Raw genomic sequence first — 15,813 nt, forward strand, 5'->3', positions numbered from 1 at the left:
CGTGCTGGTCTTAAAGCTGATGTACCTTTGCCTGTGCAGTGTCCTCTGTGTAGAATACAATTGGTAAACATCTACATACACATTTGAGGTTAGAAATCATCTCACCTACAAAGCCTTTCTGTACTACTGTTCTCCAGTACATGAATCATCACCTCCACTAAATCTAAAAACACAGTTCTTGTACAGGAACCATAAAGCTTCAGTACTTGCAACTACTATGTAATTCATGTTTGCTGAAATGAATGAATATATAAGTTTATGCACAAAGATATTCATTAAACATGTAGCAGGGAAACTAGCATAAACTGTTAAGTAAACGATGGTTCATCTATGAGAAGATAAAGAGCCATAAAGTTTTAGAGGTTATGCAAGCAGAGGGTGTCTAGTGGCTCAGTTAGGTGTCTGCCTTTGGCTCAGGTCATGATCCTGGGATCGAGCCCCAATTCAGGCTCCCTGCTCAGCATTCGTGCTCTCTCTCTCACTCTCTGTTCTCTCAAATAAATAAAATCTTAAAAAAAAAAAAAAAAAAAGACGCTATGTAAACAGGAAACTATCCAGTGTTAGGGAGAAAAAAAGCAAACTATAAAACAGAAAAGGGATCCCTGGGTGGCGCAGCGGTTTGGCGCCTGCCTTTGGCCCAGGGCGCGATCCTGGACACCTAGGATCGAATCCCATATCGGGCTCCCAGTGCATGGAGCCTGCTTCTCCCTCTGCCTGTATCTCTGCCTCTCTCTCTCTCTCTCTGTGACTATCATAAATAAATAAATTTTAAAAAAAACTTTTTTTAATAAAAAAATAAAATAAAGTAAAACAGAATAAAGGGGCACCTGGGTGGCTCAGTTGGTTAAGCGTCTGCCTCCGGCTTGGGTTGCGGTCTTGGGGTCCTGGGATCAAACCCTGAGTTGGCCTCCCTGCTCAGCAGAGAGTGTGCTTCTCCCTCTACCTCTTCCCCTCCCTTTGCTCTCTCTCTCAATGAATAAAATCTTTAAAAAAATAAAATAGAGCACAATTACAAATTCTGCTCTTTAAAAACTATATATAGAAACATACTAAAATCTTTACAGTAATAATACTTGGGTTGGGATTATGGGAGATACCAGTTGTTCTTTCTGCTTTGGTGTATTTTCCATAATATTCTAAATGATTACATATTATTTAACAATAAAAATAAATTGTGTATTTTTAACAGGTAGGAAATATTAAGATTGTGATGAGGTTGCACAACTCTAAATATATAAAAACCAGTGAACTATACACTGAGTCAATTGTATAGTATGTGAATTACATATATTTTAATAAAGCTATTAAAAACATACAGGTTTATTTAAATCTTTACTGCAAGAACAGTTTTAAAAAAAAAAAAAAAAAAAAGCAAAGGACATGGAAAAACCCTAAGGGATCTTCCAGGCTGGTACTCTCTCATATTAGGGACAAGTTTTGGCCAAAGAGAGTTCATTAGCAGCCAAACCTACTGGGATTCAGGCCTCCTCCCAATCTACAATAGCTGCCATTACAATATAGCTGAAGTTAGTTTCATAAATCCAGATCAGATTATGGGGCGCCTGGGTGACTCAGTCAGTTGAGCATCTTACTCTTGATTTCGGCTCAGGTCATGATCTCGAGGTCATGAAATCAAGCCCTACATCAGATTCATGCTCGTCCCAAGTCTGCAGAGTCTGCTTGTCCCTCTCTCCCTACAGTGCTCCTTCCCCAGTTCGCACACTTGCACACTTGCTCGCTCACTCTAAAATAAACATATAAATAAAATCTTTTTTTTTTTTTTTTAAAGATTTTATTTATTTAGTCATGAGAGAGAGAGAGAGAGGCAGAGACAGGCAGAGGGAGAAGCAGGCTCCTTGCAGGGAGCCCGATGTGGGACTCGATCCCAGGACTCCACGATCACACCCTGGGCCAAAGGCAGGCGCTAAACCGCTGAGCCACCCAGGGATCCCCTCTTTTTTTCTTTTTAACCTAAATTTGATTAGGTCCTTTTTTTGGCCCCAAGTTCATTTAGAAGAAAAGGTGTCCTAAAATTTCTGAAGTAAATACAGCAGTCCCAGAGAGGAAGAAAGAAATCAATGGGAATTTATGTTAAACTAGATTTTAGCTCAATTTATTTGATAAAAAGCCTCAACTATAATTCAGTGAAGGAACAGACATGCTCATGATCATTCAAACTGCTGGAATTCAGGAACCTGGACAAAGCTGAAGTAGAAGACTTCCAAGCTTCCCTTCCAAGCTAATTAGGGATTAGCTTCCCTAATCAAGATTTTCTTTTCTAAATGAAAAGTCAATATCACAAATACTACTACAGCAGCAATCTGTAAATATCTCATTTCAGTACTGCAATATTCTCAGAGCCTGATATAAATCTACAAGTACACTCAATTTCTCCCCCACAAAGGTACTTCAAGGATAACATGGATTCCAGGTCTACATATGCTATGAGAAATTGTACTACTAAAGACTGAACACTTAAAAACTCTAAGTATTAAAATCTAGTACAATGAGATTGGCAATTATAGAGTCACCATTCATCCCCCTGATTCAACTCATATTAAACATATTAATGTTAAAATTCCTTACCATAAAGAACAAACTGGATGGATGTGTGCACTAATTATTTTAGCAATGCCTCTTGTCAAGAAATCCCAGATGACAATTCGGCCATCATTACAGCCAACTGCAAGCAGCGTGCCCCACCTGTTAAAGGTGCAAGTCAGGGCCATGCTGATACAATCCAAAGTTCCATCGGCCTCCTAAAAATTAAAATGAATACGAGGATATAGACAATAATACCAAGATATCCAAATTATTTCTCAAAGGTTCTCTATCATCTATGACACTTTTGTTTAATTTAAATTATGATGTGTACCAAAAGAAACTCTATTGTGTTTTTACACCTATTAAACTAGCCAAAACGAGGAAATAGTTATAAAAGCTAATTTCTGGAAACAGATGTGATTAATCCCATACATTACTAGTATAACTGTACTCAATGTAGAGGGCAATTAGGCAAAATATAACAAAATTCATTAAGAGTCATCCCACTGACCCAGTAATCATAGTCTTGGGATTTATTATGAGAAAAATAATTTATAACAAAACCCCTAGAACAACTTGTATGTGCAACATCAGGAAAAGTTAAATACATTATTTTATATTCATGTCAACCCATTTAAAATAACCATAATGGTTACACCAACAAATATTTAAAGTATTACAAGATATTTTTACATTTAAAAAAGTAAAGCACATTTAGGGCATACACATTATTACTATGCAAAAACACTGACTAAAGCTAGAAAAACACACAGGAAAAAAAATCTATGTACAGGTGATGGTACTGTTTGTGAAAGATTCTTCACCTTTTTTTTTAAGATTTACAACCTTATGGTGAGATTTTCCACCAATATTGTCTATCTATATCTTCTCTCCTCAAAATTCAATACTGAATTCCATATTATAGCAAAAGAGGTATCATTATACTTAAAGCTCCTGTTGTCAAAGGAGGGGGGGGGATCAAACAACATTTTCCATTCAAACACAAAAGCTATCAAGTTACCATACTCCTAAATTCACAATAATACTATACTCTTACCTCTGGATAATTCTGCCCAAAGGACTCTGCAACAAAGCAAAGAAAGAATTCATGGAGCATGTGCAACATACCAAGGATCCTCCAACTCATAATTGGTGGATGCAGTGGTCTACAAAGTGTGGATGGGGAACTACTTGGTAGCAGGGGGTAGCTCTGGGACTTGGGGGCGGGGGGGGGGGGGGGAGGGGGACACACCTATTTTCATTATCATTTCAAGATGGCATCTGCCTCTTTACTCTCCTACCTCCTAAGTTTACAGATGAGTTCTCCTGAGGCCACATCAGCAGTGATATTGTAACAGAATTCATGCAAAAGTAGATGCAAGAACTCTGCCAACTTCTACTTAGGCAATGCATTAAAAAGACAACTCATAAAACAATGCTCTTCTTCCCACTCTTTTTTAGAGAAGTTATTTTTCATAAAAATGTTACTTACATAAACAGGTAACGGGGCTATGCTGGTTATTCTGAATTACAAACTTTTAAAAACCCAATCTGTCAAACTATCTTAAGTCAGATGAACTCTCTGAAACCTTCATTAGCAGCAGCCAACCAGCCGTGGTCATCTACCTTCCTATTAATGACATGTGCATTGTCACATCATCTGGTAGTTGATTACTGATGCAATTCTCTAGATTAATTTCTTAAGCAAATGACAGTTGGGGGTCAACACGCCTAAATGCTTTTCCTATATGAAATGTGGTGTTCACACACAAGTCAAAAACATTTCAAGCTGCAGATGATGGCATGATGATACCGCCCACTTCTCAGAACTGTCACATCAGCAGCAACACTATCTTTGTCAGGATTTACTTATAACATTACCTAAGTATTTTACTACAGTGGTCTTTATACTGAAAACTACAGGTCCATGAAAGCTGTTTCACACATAAGGCACCCAAATCAGATTTCATTTAAAATAAAAAAGAAGTCTAGGGATCTCTGGGTGGCTCAGCAGTTTAGCACCTGCCTTTGGCCCAGGGTGTGATCCTGGAGTTTCGGGATGGAGTCCTGCATCAGGCTCCCTGCATGGAGACTGTTTCTCCCTCTGCCTGTCTCTCTGACTGCCTCTCTCTCTCTCATGAATAAATAAATTAAATCTTAAAAAAAAAAGTCTACTTAAAAGAAAAAAAAGTCTGAAAACCAGTTTTATGTGACATTCTATTCTGTCCTTTATAAAAATTGATTGAAAACTAAAGAGTGAAGGATCCCTGGCTGACTCACTTGGAAGAGCAGGCAACTCCTGATCTCTGGGTTGGGAGTTTGAGCCCCTTGTTGGGTGTAGAGATTACTTAAAACGAAAGGAAGAAAAAAAAAAAACCACAGTGAAAACATTAGAAGTAATCAAAAAGCACCAGCCCTACAGTAAAGAACACTAAAGGTAAATGTCCCCAAAAGGTAATTATCTTGATTTATCTAATGTGAACCAGACTTAGAGTGGCTGACTGCATTCAATTATGAAAGAAGGACCTGAAATGCTGAAACCAGATCAAGAAAGGTTTTTGGGGACGCTTGGATGGCTCAGCGGTTGAGTGTCTGCCTTTGGCTCAGGGCGTGATCCCAGGGTCCTGGGATGGAGTTCGGCTTCGGGCTCCCCGCAAGGAGCCTGCTTTTCCCTCTGCCTGGGTCTCTGCACCTCTCCCTGTGTCTCTTATGAATAAATAAAATCTTAAAAAAAAAAAAAAAAAGGTTTTTGAAAGAACTTTTGTCAAGTTACTGAAGTAATACATGTAATACAGAAATGTGTAATTAAAAAATCGTTTCCTCTGTGCAACCCACTCACCAAGGTTAAATATTCCATATATTTCTATATGCCTATTTATATAAGCAAATATAGAAGCATGTATTTATATAAGCATTCATATATTTACAGTTGTATTTTTTTAAAGATTTTATTTATTTATTAGAGAGACAGACAGACAGGCAGAGGGAGAAGCAGGCTCCATCCCGGTCTCCAGGATCACGCCCAGGGCTGAAGGTGGCGCTACACCACTAAGCCACATTACGCATACAATGTGACTTGTATTATCAGTAATTTGGCTTATACATCTTTCCAAATCAGTAAGACAGATCTATATTCACACGATTAAGGAACAAACAAAAAAAAAGCATTTATCCAAAAATTTAAAAAACAAACAAAAAACCACAATGTGAAAATATAAAATACTGGGAAAGGAGCACAGTGTGATATGCTGTGTTGAGGTAAGTAAAGCCACGTAGAAGATTCTGAGCTAGTCCAGAATCCATGGACCATTTAAATGTATGACTACCTCTCAACACAGACTATCCCTTGTATTTCTGATTTATGTTTTTTATGATGGGCTTTTCTTTTTTGCGAGTTAATCATGCTAGTTAATAGAATTACAATAAGGTGCTTAAATGAGAATAAAGAGAAAGTGAAATATAAAAAAGACTAGATTAGGGCATGCCTGGGTGGCTCAGCGGTTTAGCACCTGCTTTCTGCCCAGGGCGTGATCCTGGCCAGGATCGAGTCCCGCGTCTGGCTCCCTGCATGGAGCCTGCTTCTCCCTCTGCCTCTGTGTGTGTGTGTCTGTGTGATGAATAAATAAATAAAATCTTAAAAAAAAAAAAAAAAAAAAACAGACTAGGCTAATCTAGAACAGTTTTGTTGGAGGGCCTGAGCAAGATTGCCGTCAAGCAGGATTACAAAACCACAAGGCCCTTTCCTCAGAAAATGTTCAAAATCATTTATATTCTCCATCTTGCTACCATCTACCATTTTATGTGACAATTAGATTTCTGAGATTTTAAAAACCATATAGGGGGAAAGAAAAGATACCCAAAGATGTGGATGCCAAAGAGAAATAAAACCCTGGTCAGAAATTTCACTTCATGATACACCTGATACAAAAAACATGAGTGACTTCTATAGCAAAACAACATTTCCAAAATGGATTATAGAAGAAAAATCCTTGACTGGATCTAATCAGTAAAAAACACACTGAATGGTTGTTAAAGACAAACCATTAAAAGAGGGGGAAAGGAATAGGCCCATAAAGATTTTGTGAGCAGTTTCTCCTAAGACTCAATCTCCTTGAGATTCAAGCAGCAATTACTATGTTATTCAAGCTATTCTGAGCAGAAAAAAATATAGTTTCTTACAAAGCCAAAATAACTGACACCAAAACATCAGAGACAACACAAAAAAGAAAATAAGAATTTTCTTAACATAAACTGTACATGATATTTTACCCTTACATTCTACAGACTTGAAAAGTAACTTTTTTTTTTTTTAGATTTTTATTTATTTATTCATTCAGAGAGAGTGAGAGAGAGGCAGAAACACAGGCAGAGGGAGAAGCGAGCTCCATGCAGGAAGCCCGATGTGGGACTCGATCCCAGGTCTCCAGGATCACACCCCGGGCTGCAGGCGGCGCCAAACCGCTGCACCACCGGGGCTGCCCTGAAAAGTAACTTCTAACAATATATACAATTATACCCAATTTCTAAACACAAAGCATCTGGATTTTGTTATTGTACCATGTAAGAAGGCATTACAGTATAGCAGAAAAAACAAAGAACATGGTTATGGCAAGGGCACTCCTAACATACCTTCATGGCACAATGTACATCCTTAGTCAAGAATGTTTGTAACAGCCACAATCCTATCAGCAGATGCTAAAAACACATTTACTAAAACTCCATAATCATTTCTAATAAAAGGAACAGAAGACTACAATAAATGATACATTCTAACAAAAACACGATTATCATTCCAAAAGGTGAAATATTAAAACCATTACTTTTTTTTTAAGATTTTATATATTTATTCATGAGAGACACAGAGACAGACAGGCAGAGAGAAACACAGGCAGAGGGAGAAGCAGGCTCCATGCAGGGAGCAAGATGTGGGACTCCCAGGTCTCCAGGATCATACCCTGGGCTGAAGGCGGCGCTAAACCTCTGAGCCACGTGGGCTGTCCTTTAAAACCATTTCAATTAAAACCATTAATTAATGGTTTTAATATTAAGCAATGAGGAAGACTTTATATATGTCATATATAATATATATAAGCCAATAAATATTAGTTAATACCATCTTGGTGGCTCCAGCCAATGGAATAATAAAATGATAGCTGGTTTAACCACTGAATATAAGGAGATAAACCAATTACTCTTTTGCTATCACTGAATACCCAGAAAACACAAGAGGCTCTAATAAGAAAATTATTTAAATTAATAAGAAAATAGGAAAGCGGCTCCTGGCTGGCTCAGTCAGGAGAGCGTGCAACTCTTGATCTCAGTGTCATGAGTTCCAGCCACATGTTGGGTGCAGGGATTACTTTAGCAATTAGTATCCAAAAATAGAAATACAAGGAAAAACTCCATTCACAATGGCTACAAACATATAAAATATTTAAGGAAAAAGCTAATAAGGAGGACAAAAGACATGTATGAAGAAAACTATAAAATCTTAGCTAAGGCCATAAAATCTAAACAAATGAAAAGACAATCTACATTCTGAGATGGGAAAACTTGATCTGCACACACATACACACACAAGTATATATAAGCATAGAGAAAAATATGGGAGGAAATATGCGGGATTATCAACAAAAGGGAGGAGAAGAAGAAAAGATCACTTTTTTTAAAAAAGCATATACATTTTAAAAATGTTAAAATTATATATAATGAATGTGTATCTACATGAATGCATTAAAATCTACCATCTAGGGATCCCTGGGTGGCGCAGCGGTTTGGCGCCTGCCTTTGGCCCAGGGCGTGATCCTGGAGACCCGTGATCAAATCCCACGTCGGGCTCCCAGTGCATGGAGCCTGCTTCTCCCTCTGCCTGTGTCTCTGCCTCTCTCTCTCTCTCTCTGTGTGTGTGTGTGTGTGTGTGACTATCATAAATAAATAAAAATTAAAAAAAAAATCTACCATCTATTATCTCCTAATGTGTAGGAATAGCATCCTATAGTGTTAAGTGAAGAAAGCAAGTTTCAAGTAATGTGTATAAAAAGGTTCTATTTCTGGAAAAAAGCAAAAACAAAGCCCTAATAAACCGGTTTAAATGTTTGCGTGAGCAAGGAATAAAAAGGATAAACTCTAGACAGTACCTTTTGGGGAACAGGAGAAAGTTTTTATCTGTATGCATGTGAACTGTTTGCACTGCTGTGATAAATACGTGCTATATTTGTTCTTTGAAAAGAAATGAAAGAACCACAATGAGCTTTCCAGACTCAATCTCAAGTGGGCTCACCATTTCTCTGAAGTGCGCAAACCTGCATTTATGATTAGCTACTTACTGAGAGTTTATGTGTCAGACTCTGTACGAAGGTCTTTTCTATAGAATTCTCATTCAGTCCTCTCACTTCACTATTCAGTGACCACTGCTGTCACCCGCTAGACCCCAAGACCTGATCTCTACTGCCCACCTGCTTGTACTCACCAACCTTTGTCCCACATTCTTCCTTAAGCTCTTTTCTTTCCCCTTTGATCTCTTCACTCAGACAAATGGATACTGAAACCACCCCTCAAACAACAGGGTCCAGACCACCCAACCTGGACCAGTTTGAGCGTAACCCTGGACTCCAGCTTGTGCACAGGGACCTCAGAGGGACCTCCTAATACCTTTACCTCATTATAATACTAAAATCTCCTGCCTAAGGAGGAGCACAAACCTCATTTACATAACAATATATGGATAAAAGCATGTTTCCTTAAGGCGCATGTGTGGCCTGGAGCTCACCTATACCTGTGAGGACAAGGCCTCCCAACTAAATATTCATCCTAACCCTAAACAGAAGGAATCCATTCACACTCTCTCAGAGAGACAGCTTTGGAAGTTACTTCCCATGATCTTACTTGCTGCAAATAAAGTTTCCTTTGTGCACCAACTACCTGGTGGATCTGTAACTCATCAAGGGGCAAACACCCATTGGCTCAGTGACACTATTACAACCCATTTCACAGATGAACAAAGTTAGGCTACAAAGTCACTTCCCAAGGAGGGAACTGCTCACACAGTTAAAAAGTGGCAAAACTGGAACCTGATCCAGATACCACACTCTTAACTATAACTACACTAAAAAGCCTCCAGAATCTTGCTGGAATTTGACCTCAAGGTTATCTGTAAAACATCACACACCCTTTACTGAAAATCAAAATGTGTCCATCTGTTTTCCTTCAGTACATCTTCCTTTCTCTCTCCGAATCTCAAGGCCAAGAAATATAAGTCAATCAAAAGAAGTAAGAAAATAAATAAATAAATAAATAAATAAATAAATAAATAAATAAAATAAAATAAATAAAATAAAAAGGAGTAAGTGACCTAGAATCTCTACCTACTGAGGGGTTTTCTTGGCAACAACCAGTGTTCACTTTATTTGTTCCAAAAAAAACCATCCCTTCTCTCAGAGAAGATAAAAGAAAAATTAGAAGTCAAGCATCCCGCCGCCTCTTTGCCTATAAAGCCTACCGTAGGCCCACAAAAGGTATTTGCTGAGTGCTAAATGAATAAATTTGGTATTGCACCATTCAGTCCAATCAAGCAGGAAACTTTTTTACTCTTCACATTCCACATAGTGTTACAAACACTTTCTAGTGGACTCATCTTTACAATCTTGGCTTTATTACATATTTCATTACATTAGCTTTCCTGACCCCGTTCTTAAAACACTGTGCCCCACCCCCACAGCCATCCAAGCCTTTTCTAGCCTTCTTCCTCCTGCTCTCATGACCTGGAATAATGTCTATTCTCTACACTGCTGAACATCCACCTCCTTGAAGACCTGATCATCATAAGCTCTCAAACCACAGCACAGATCTTTTCCCCAATGGCCCTGTTACTTTCGATTCCAACCAACTCTTCCCTGTTGTAATGGTTAGGTGCACAGCAGCAGTTTCCATTCTGTTTCCTCAATCTAACAAGTGAGGACACAGTCGGTGGCTTTTCTTTTAGAGAAATGCAACTTGCAGGTGTCCAGATGATAGATCCCACCCTCATCCAATGCCTTCACTATCATAATTACTACAGGTCCTGGGCTCCGGTCTCGCTTCCCTCACAAAACTGCCACAGCCAACTTTCTAAGACCGGACTGTCACCTCTCACTTAACTGCTTAAAAATCTTCCTCACCCAACAATATACCAAACTTCTAAGTATAATTTTATAAAGTGATTTCATTCTGGCCCCAAGCAGTGTTTTCCACTGCATGTTTGGCTAACTTCCCATCAGCACCTACTTTAGAACCTCACATAACCCACCCTGAGCACCAGCTGTAGACTACTAACCATTTCTTGAACATACCACACTGTCATGCCTCAGAACATTTGTCCCAACTATTCTCTGCACTGCTAAGTACCTCCCCTGACTTGACCCTCTGGAAAAACCCTACTTTAACTGTACTGTCTGGGTTAAACGACGCTTCCTCTGTAAAATTATCCCTAAATTCTACTGCCAACCTCAATGATGCAGAATAAATTGCTTTCAGCTGAACTCCCATAATGTATTCACTTATTATGGGTCCGTATTATACACAATTATTTATGCCTCACTCCTCTTAGTTCTACGTATTTATTCAGGGCAAAGGCTGTATCTTATTTCGGTGTTTTTCAAACAGTAGGGTCCAATCCACCATAAATAGATAAATCAATTTAGTGAGCCACAAGTTTTTTAAAAGATTAGAAGACATCAGAGGACACTGAGCATAACAGGGATTAAGTATAATTTTGAAAAACTTAGTTATATATATTTGTATATATGATGGGTTGTGATTGAAAATAGATTTCTTGGGATGCCTGGGTGGCTCAGCAGTTGACTGTCTGCTTTCGGCTCAGGGGTCATGCGCTCAGAGCGTGACCACGGAGTCCCACATCGGGTTCCCTGCAAGAAGCCTGCCTCTCCCTTTGCCTGTGTCTCTGCCCCTCTCTCTGTGTCTCTCGTTGAGTAAATAAATAAATCTTTAAAAAGAAAGAAAATAGATTTCTTAGGCAACTTGGGTGGCTCAGTCAGCTGAGCATCCAATTCCTGATTTCAGTTCAGATCACAATCTCATGGTGAGCTTGTGGGCTGGGCTCACAATCCAAGGAAGCAGGAAACTTTTTTACTCTTCACATTCCACACAGTGTTACAAACACTTTCTAGTGGACTCATTTTTACAATCTTGGCTGGGCTCAGCACTGGGCAAAGGAGCCTAAGATTCTCTCTGCCCCTCCCTCCCCTCTCCTTCTGTCTCTCTCCCTCTCTAAAGAAAAAGGAAAATAAAAAAGATTTCTTACTGTGAGTTGTAGTAAAAATAGTTTTGAAAAACTTCCTTAACTTTGTATCTCAGATGCATACTGTCAGATACACAGCAAGGGCTTAAAGGTGACTGCAGAAGATTAGGATCTTGAGTGTTCACATTAAGAACACATTATCATTCCTTTCCTTTATCCAGCCAGATATCCTTTCCTGGGCATGCTCCCACAATCACATCATTTCTGTTCCTTCATGCTTTTTATCTGCAATTAACCTTCTCCTTTAAAACTCAGTCACTTCCATAGAAATGCAGATCTACTGGGTCCAGCCTTCTTTTAAATTGTCTAACTTTCCTGGGGCACACCTCGGTGGTTCAGTCAGTTAAGTATCTGACTCTTGGGCAGCCCCGGTGGCTCAGCGGTTTGGGGCCGCCTGCAGCCTGGGGTGTGATCCTGGAGACCCGGGATGGAGTCCCACATCGGGCTCCCTGCATAGAGCCTGCTTCTCCCTCTGTCTGTGTCTCTGCCCCTCTCTCTGTGTGTCTATGAATAAATAAATAAAATCTTTAAAAATAAAATAAGTTCAAATCTGGGATGCCTGGGGGGCTCAGTGGTTAAACCTCTGCCTTTGGCTCAGGGCGTGATCCCGGTTCCAGGATGGAGTCCCACATCAGGCTCCCTGTGAGGAGCCAGCTTCTCCCTCTGCCTGTGTCTCTGCCTCTCTCTGTCTCTCTCATGAATAAATAAATAAACTCTTAAAAAAAAAAAAAAAAGCATCTGACTCTTGATTTTGGTTCAGGTCATGATCTCAGGATGGAGGGATCAAGCCCCCAAGTCAGGCTCCATACTCAGTGTAGTCTGTGTGTTCTTCCTCCCTCTGCTCCTCCCCCACTCACAGGGGCACACACGCTTGCGCGCGCTCTCAAATAAATAATATCTTTAAATATATATATAAGTTGTCTAACTTTCCAATGATAAGTATTAGTAAGTTTCACCCTCAAGAATCTTCTGTGTCATTCAAGAAAAACCTTTCCCATAACTATTTCTTTCAATGTACTAGCCTATCACCTTTCCTCCATCCTGAAGGGTGGACCTTTGGCCTCCACTCTGCCTCTAGCTTCCGCTCAAGTCACCAAGGGGGGTGCCAAGCTGCCTAAGGACTATACAGAGCAGCCCTTTGTCAGTTCTCAGCCTCCAGTGCTCTACAACTGGCTTCTGAGAGCACGTCGTGTATCCTCCTCCACTTCTATGTAGGTAAATAAATGGAACCTTTCAAAAATATGCCTAGCTCATAAGTACTATGTAACTCTTAATTTATTATCATGGGATCCCTGGGTGGCGCAGCGGTTTGGCGCCTGCCTTTGGCCCAGGGCGCGATCCTGGAGACCCGGGATCGAATCCCACGTCGGGCTCCCGGTGCATGGAGCCTGCTTCTCCCTCTGCCTATGTCTCTGCCTCTCTCTCTCACTGTGACTATCATAAATGAATTAAAAAAAAATTTAAAAAATTTATTATCATTTATTCCTCCTCTTAACCCCTAAATATACGTAACTAACTGTCCAAGATTCTGCCCTCAGCAGTCTTCCCTTTCTGCCCCACCCACTCTCTCCCTTGGCCTTGTCATCCACTCAGCAATGTTTCAACAAGCCCACCTGCAGGAAAAGTACCCATCACTCTCACAAATCTAAAGCTATCCCCTGAATCCCAGATCCACACTCAACATGTCCAAAGCGGTCTCTGACCAATCTCCTTAAATGGTCACCAGTAATATCACCATTGGCTCCCATCCTTTTCATTTCGCTGTTCCTCCCCACCCCCACCACATGCAACCAATTCTCAAATTCTGTCTCAACTCTTACCTCCTCGGTGCCTCTTCGTTCCATTTCCTAGCTCGGGCCTTCTCTATCACTCATTTACTCTAGCCCTCCAAAGTGGTCTCACACCACCCAAGACTCAACAACATGCTGCTGGCGGATAAATCTTAAAACCAGAGCTGTGATGAAGTCACTCACCAGGTCAAAACCCTTCACTGGATCTGCCCTACCTTCCTTAAAAAAAAGCACAAACTTTTCAGCTGGGCATTCAAGAGCCTCCACAGAACAGATGGCAGCAACCTCATCTCTTGGCCTTCTCTTTACTCAGTACCCACAACCTGGCCAAGCGGGAACATTCTTTCTCACTGACGTCTCAGCTCAAATATTCCTAATAAGCCTCTTTCTCCTGGTATCTTCACGCGTCCATCTCTTTTTCACCAATCCTCAACGCCCACTCAAAACTTCAACTCCTCCATAGGTTTTTGTTGTTGTTGTTGTTGTTGTTCCTGGTTATCCTTCCTCCCCCACCTCAAAGACATTCCACTCCCCCTTCTCAAGGTTCTTAGCATTTGGTCATGACCCTTAAAGGCCTATGTTCTGCAATATAGTAGGACTGTTTAGATAACCACCTTAACCTCCTTGCTTAACAGAAAGCTCCTTACAGTTAAGGACCATTTCTTCAAAATCTTCGAAACCCTTTAAACATTCAGCACGACTTCTTTTTTTTTTTTTTAATTTTTTTAAATTTTTTAAAAATTTTATTTATGATAGTCACAGAGAGAGAGAGAGAGGGGCAGAGACGCAGGCAGAGGGAGAAGCAGGCTCCATGCACGGGAGCCTGACTTGGGGCTCGATCCCGGGTCTCCAGGATTATGCCCTGGGCTGAAGGCAGGCGCCCAACCGCTGCGCCCCCCAGGGATCCCTCAGCACGACTTCTGAGTTTTTGCTGTTGTTGTTGTTGTTGTTGTTCGTGGTTGTTTGTTTTTAGAGGAAACTTTACAGCAAGTCATTTAGGAATTCTGGAAAACCTCAGCCATTCCCTAGGCTATCCTGATCAACACCTAATGAAAACCTAAAAGAAGGGATCTACAGTTTCTTTGTTTTGTTTTGTTTTTAACAACTTGGGTAAGAGGGAGGAAATGACTCAGTTCCAGTGTCTTACACGCCGTCCCTGGTGGTTAAGGAGCTTAAACAGGAGCTCGAGGTACCTGGATTCCAGCGTCAACGATGCCATTAACTCGCTTAGCGCCTCCCCGTCCCTGCCCACGGAGACCTTTTTCATCCGCCCAAGGAGGAATTTCAGCTCACATCCGCACGTTCCCCTCCTTAGGCATCCCGTGTTTCTACAGAACGATCCAAGCTTTCCAGGTCCCCAAGCCCCTGCCAAGCCTGCAGAGCTTCACCTCAAGCCTCGCATCCTCAGATTCCTCCATCCCGCTGCTCTGGGGGACTTGAGCACCTTTAATCAAATCCAGGTCACAAAGTGTCGGTCCCCCCCGCCCCACAACTGGTCTGGAAGCGGCGCCGGGGAACCATGCATGCAGCTCCGGCAGCGGCCAGGCTCGTCCCCCCGCTGCTGCTCCCTAACAGCAGCGCCCAGTGACCCGCAGCCCGGCGGGGGCCCTACGGGTGCAGCCTCGGGCCCGCCCGCCCGCCCGCCCGGGTGCCCTCGCCTCCCGCACCAAGCGCAGCGCTCCTCACCCAGCAACTCGAGGTTCATCCCTGAGGACTCCGGCCGCCGGGTCTCCGCTCCAGGAACGACGCCTTCTCCCCCGCCTGCTCCCGAGACCTGCGCGCAAGAGCGGGGGGCGCCGCCGAGAGCTCGGCGCAGGCTCCGGACACTTTCTGGCTTCCAGGACCCCGCGGCTTCCGCTTTCTTCCCCCGCCTTCCTTGTTCGTTTCGGATGGGCCGTCCGCAGAGATGCCTGATCAAAAAGGCGAACAAACTCGCGCGGAGCCGCTGGAGGACGCCACTGACTAAGGCACAAAAACGTAATCGTCGCCTGGTACTGGAGAAGGGGCGAACATCGGAGGCCGCGTTCTCCCGAATCGTGGACGCGAGCCGGAAGTTTCAGGCATGTGGCTAGACTACTAGCTCCCAGGCCTCGCCGTGCGGTGCGCCTCGCGGCGACGTCCCCGGCGGCTGCGCGCGGGGCTGCAGGAAAGGTTCCGCGCGGCGCCGACGGCCCCGGGAGAGCG

The 15,813-nt window shown here is 41.9% G+C and overlaps 1 protein-coding gene across 3 annotated transcripts in view; it reads right to left on the bottom strand.

The window, feature by feature from the left end:
* Positions 1 to 15,668, bottom strand: part of RBBP5 (RB binding protein 5, histone lysine methyltransferase complex subunit) — a 39,486-nt gene extending 23,818 nt beyond the window's left edge. Inside the window, exons 1-3 of one of the 3 annotated variants that reach the window (XM_038586012.1) lie at positions 15,316 to 15,668; positions 3,602 to 3,627; positions 2,587 to 2,759 (exon numbers count right to left, since the gene is read on the bottom strand). In XM_038586012.1, coding sequence (XP_038441940.1) covers positions 2,587 to 2,759; positions 3,602 to 3,627; positions 15,316 to 15,334 — 218 coding nt within the window. In that variant the 5' untranslated portion in view covers positions 15,335 to 15,668. The remainder of the gene's footprint in view (positions 1 to 2,586; positions 2,760 to 3,601; positions 3,628 to 15,315) is intronic. The other 2 variants (XM_038586011.1, XM_038586013.1) reach the window with 2 other exon arrangements.
* Positions 15,669 to 15,813: the final 145 nt, after the last annotated feature.

Source organism: Canis lupus, chromosome 38 (assembly GCF_011100685.1).
Source record: "Canis lupus familiaris isolate Mischka breed German Shepherd chromosome 38, alternate assembly UU_Cfam_GSD_1.0, whole genome shotgun sequence".
NCBI classification, from domain to species: domain Eukaryota; kingdom Metazoa; phylum Chordata; class Mammalia; order Carnivora; family Canidae; genus Canis; species Canis lupus.